This window comes from Alosa sapidissima, chromosome 16, assembly GCF_018492685.1.
Source record: "Alosa sapidissima isolate fAloSap1 chromosome 16, fAloSap1.pri, whole genome shotgun sequence".
Taxonomy (NCBI): Eukaryota; Metazoa; Chordata; class Actinopteri; order Clupeiformes; family Clupeidae; genus Alosa; species Alosa sapidissima.
Window position 1 is genome coordinate 6,204,941 of NC_055972.1, and position 5,000 is coordinate 6,209,940.

The 5,000-nt window shown below is 45.8% G+C and overlaps 1 protein-coding gene across 1 annotated transcript in view; it reads left to right on the forward strand.

The window, feature by feature from the left end:
* The first annotated feature begins 4,438 nt into the window (after window positions 1-4,438).
* LOC121685165 (potassium voltage-gated channel subfamily H member 1-like) overlaps window positions 4,439-5,000 on the forward strand; it is a 49,416-nt gene continuing 48,854 nt past the window's right edge. The window contains exon 1 of the mRNA XM_042065513.1: window positions 4,439-4,897. Within this exon, the coding sequence (XP_041921447.1) occupies window positions 4,661-4,897 (237 nt within the window). The 5' untranslated portion in view covers window positions 4,439-4,660. The remainder of the gene's footprint in view (window positions 4,898-5,000) is intronic.

Consider the following 5,000-nt stretch of genomic DNA (forward strand, 5'->3'; position numbering starts at 1 on the left):
AGATAGATCTGCTTCTGCTGGACCTCCCTCTCTGTCCTGTATCAGATAGATCTGCTTCTGCTGGACCTGCCTCTCTGTCCTGCATCAGATAGATCTGTCCTGCATCAGATAGATCTGCTCATACTGTCCTGCATCAGATAGATCTGTCCTGCATCAGATAGATCTGCTCCTGCATCAGATAGATCTGCTCATACTGTCCTGCATCAGATAGATCTGTCCTGCATCAGATAGATCTGCTCCTGCATCAGATAGATCTGTCCTGCATCAGATAGATCTGCTCATACTGTCCTGCATCAGATAGATCTGCTCCTGCATCAGATAGATCTGTCCTGCATCAGATAGATAGACACCCCACACACACCACACACTAGAGATGCGCGGTTTGCGGTTACAGCCGCGGACTAAGGGTTAAACCGCGGATCGGGCGGATGACATGAAGAAATAATATTTTAATTAAATTTGGGCGGGTGGCGGTTGAACCAATCAAATGAAAAAATATATAGTCTATACATTGTTAAATTGTGTTACCTACATCCGAAAAAAAACGAGCACACTTTGAAACAGTCAAATTTTCCTCATGCAGTAATTTGGCCTAGTTGCTTCTATGCATGCTGCTTTGTTTAGGCTTAGCCTAGACTACTAGAGATGGTGTTGAGGAATTGGTGTATTCCGATGTTTCACTGAGCAACCCCTCTCACGCACGCACAGCACACACACACACACACTAAAGTTAACAAAAAGTGTAAATTAAGTAGCCTATCAGCATTTTTTCCTCTCCAGTGTGCAATAAGAAAGTAGAATAGGCTAAATGCAAGTTGACCGATGATTTATCTCCAATGTCGCGTCTCATTGCAGAGCCTTAGGCCACTAAGCAAATCTGCAACCTATGAGGCCAGCTGCCAGTATTGGAGGAGGCCTAAACATCTCGTATATGAGACTGCCTGGGTTATTTTGTTTTCGATATTATATATAAAACACATAGTCATTGTAGCCTACCATTCAGGGAATAGGCATTTAAAAGAGACAGATTATGGAGTGATATGACTCAGAAATGACATCGGGCAATGGCAGTGCGAGATGTTCAGAACGTACGAGTTAAAACTTCTACAACCTCAGTAACATCCACAGCGGAAAAAATAAGATAAGAAAAATAGTCCGAAAACTTAGATGTGTAAGGCAAGCAAGCAAGTTTGGCGGTTGTTACTAAAAATGTGAACATGCACGTTGCACTGTTGTGCGGTGGACTTTCGGAATGAATAGAGTCGGCGTTTCTTTAATATCGAGGCGCCGTACTGTAGTTTGTCCGATCGGCCTGCTGGTATAAAATGAATTGCGCTGTCTGTCTGAAAAGGACGCGCTCTCTTCCCATGCAGTCAAAATGAATGGGAGTCTTCAGAGCAGGCTTGTCATAGTGTCACCCTGACATGACCGTGCGTAAAGTAACCTGCATTGGATCAGTCTTTCTAAAACAGGCAAGAGCTTTCTAGCCTCACGTCAGCAGCGCCGCATACCATATACATTAAAACAACCAGCGGATGGCGGGCGGGTGCGGTTTTGAAAATTGGTCAAAAAACGTTTGTGCGGATGGATGATAAGTTTTGCTATGCAGTTACGGTTGAAATAATAGCCCATCCGCGCATCTCTACCACACACACACCATACACACAATCGAACAGCTGATGAGAACACACCCTGCCACACTGGGGACACAACAGGCTGATGAAATCAAACAGAGCATACTACCATTAATACACACACACACACACACACATACACACACACACACACAATCAAACACAATCATGTATACTCTCTCTCTCTCTCTCTCTCTCTCTCTCTCGCTCTCTATCTATCTAATTATCTTACACACATGCACACTCACACACACACAGATGAACACACTCACATTCTCTCACCTGCTCTCTCTCATTCTGCCTCAAACATAAACACCCACCCACCCACACACGCACACACCTCACACACACACACACACACACACACACACACACACACACACACACACACACTGTCTGCGGTGCTATGCCTGTGGTTGATGAGTGCTGGCAGCTCTTCAGCAGAGCCATCAGTGGTGTGGCAGCTAGTCAGACAGACGCTGGGGAATATTAACATCACTGATGGCATCTGACATGCTGGGCCATGCTGGACTGCACTGCCCACACTGCAGCACCCGACCTACAGTGCTTACATACAACTTAGAGTGTACACACACACGCGCACACACGTACACACACACACACACACATACCATTCACACACACACACACACACATACCTTTCATTTCACACCGTCTCTGCAGCCCAAACTAGAGCATTCACACACACACACACACACACACACACACACACACACCACACACACACAACTTGGGGGCATCCACACGCACTCTGCCCCCGCCTTCCGACCTCAAGCTCACAAACACACAACTCACAGCGACCCTCACTCACACACACACACACACACACACACACACACACACACACACACACACAGTCGTGGGCCAGCCATGTTAGTCTGCTGAAGAAAATGAGACCCTGTGTTTGACTTCAGGGCAAAGGTCTATGCTGACAAGGGCTTAATTAGCTAATCTAAACACACACAGACTGCAGGCTTTTAAAACCTATGCTGCAGTTTTTCTTGAAACTTTAAATCTTAGTACCAACTCCTCGAAAGGACTTGCTGACGTGCAGAAAGTTTCAAGTGACCTTCATTAATAATATATATCAGGATTAATACACCTTAAGCAAATGAGAGCTGTACTTTAAATAGTGTTCCACCTGAGCAGTCACCTGAAGGCACAGGGATGCAGTGGAGCTGAAAGAATAATATGAGCTCAATACTGCCGAGGCCGTCCACTTCTCTCTGTGGCGGACAGAAGGAGTCAGTACCCACTACCCCCCGAGGACGTCTCGAATGTGGCCATTACATAGCGCAGCAGGCAGGAGGGACCACACTTCCCAATACCCCCGAGGACGTCTCGAACGTGGCCATTACATAGCGCAGCAGGCAGGAGGGACCGCACTTCCCACTATTCCCACTACCCCCGAGGATGTCTCAAACGTGGCCATTACATAGCGCAGCAGGCAGGGGGGACCGCACTTCCCACTACCCCCGAGGACGTCTCGAACGTGGCCATTACATATTCAAATGTAATGAACACTACTTGCACGGAGCTAACGTTGCAGCAGCAGCAGTCTCAGCGATCGACTTTTTATGACTCTATGTGTGTGTGTGTGTGTGTGTGTGTCTGTGTGTGTGTGTGTGTGTCTGTGTGTGTGTGTGTGTGTGTGTGTCTGTGTGTGTGTGTGTTTCCTCTGAGATGGCAAGAAATGAAAATTACACATTTATAAGACACAAGAGTAAGACTGTGTGTGTGTGTGTGTGTGTGTGTGTGTGTTCACCAATTGCTCTCTAATCTCCCTCTGTGTTTCCTAGATGGAGAGAGAGAGAGAGAGAGAGGAGTGCTGATTCTATTGAGCTTTATTTCCTCTGACTGTGTCTGAACAGGCAGCAGCAAGCAAGCAACACTCACAGAAATATAATGAAATGTATGATGAGAGAGAGAGAGAAAGAGAGAGATAGAGAGAGGGGGGGATCAAAAAGGGTGGGAAAGAGAGAAAGAGGGAAGGAACAGAAAAATGAAAAGAAGATTGGGGAAGAGAGATGGATAGATAATGAGAGACAGGGCAGGAGGGAGAGAAAGAGAGAGATGGGAAGGAAAGAGTTTTATGACAGCTTGGTTAAGATGATGAGGTGTCAGCGGAGACGATGAGAGGGGGGTGAGAAATGGAAAGAGGAAGGAAGGGATGTTTACCTGTGGAAAAGATGGAAGTTTGGACGAGGGAGGGGGGGGGGGGGCTGTCAGCTGTGCAAATGGATGAGAGAACAGCTCTAAATGCCCTCCGAGGCTAAGTTCTCCCTGATTCATTAAGTGTACTGTACACACATTTGTCTGTGTGAGGGAACTGTGCGTATGCGTGTGTGTGTGTGTGTTAGTGTAAAGTGTCAGAGGTATTTGAAGTTTAATTACACCTACTTCTTAGCTCTGCCTGGACGTTATCAATCCCTTCTTGGTATAGATAGATTTAATCAGCCTTTGAGTTATTGAGCAGGCAGCGTGTGTGTGTGTGTGTGTTTGCATGTATGTGTGTGTGTGTGTGTGTGTGAGAGAGAGAGTGTTCAATATAAAGAGCATAGGTGAACAGAATACAAGAGACAATGTGTGTGTGTGTGTGTGTGTGAGAATGTGTGTGTTTATATCTCATCACACAGTGTCACGTTACATAAACACAGCTGGTTCATAATATAACATAAACACAGCTGGTTCATCACATAATATGCTTGCACCCTAACCTGATAATGGGCTTGTTTACTTTACTTAACGTGTGTGTGTGTGCACGTGTGCATATGTTTGTGTGTGTGTGTGTGTGTGTAAGTAATTATATGTATTTGCAGTGAAGGTGAGGTGGTTTCATGTCATGATGTTTTCCCTGTGCTGAGCTGCTGTTATGATGTGCTTGTATCCCTCACTGAGCCACACTGTTTGTGTGTTGAGTGCTTTATCATTTATTTCAGTGTATGTGTGTGTCCAAATGTAATGCTGATGCTTAGCTTTTGATTGTGTGTATCTAATTTTGTACTATGTGTGTGTGTGTGTATGTGCGCGCGTGCGCATGTGCAGGGAAGGGTGATGTGTTTGGGGACGTGTTTTGGAAGGAGGTGACACTAGCACAATCCTGTGCCAACGTCCGAGCTCTGACATACTGCGACTTGCATGTGATCAAGCGTGACGCCCTGCAGAAAGTTCTGGAATTTTACACAGCCTTCGCCAACCACTTCTCACGGAACCTGCTACTCACATACAACCTACGCAAGCGGGTAAGTACAAACCCACAAAGCACACTCACCTTTCTTTCTTTCTTTCTTTCTTTCTTTCCTTCTCTCTTTCTTGCTTTCTCTCTTTCCCCTTTCTCATCTTTTA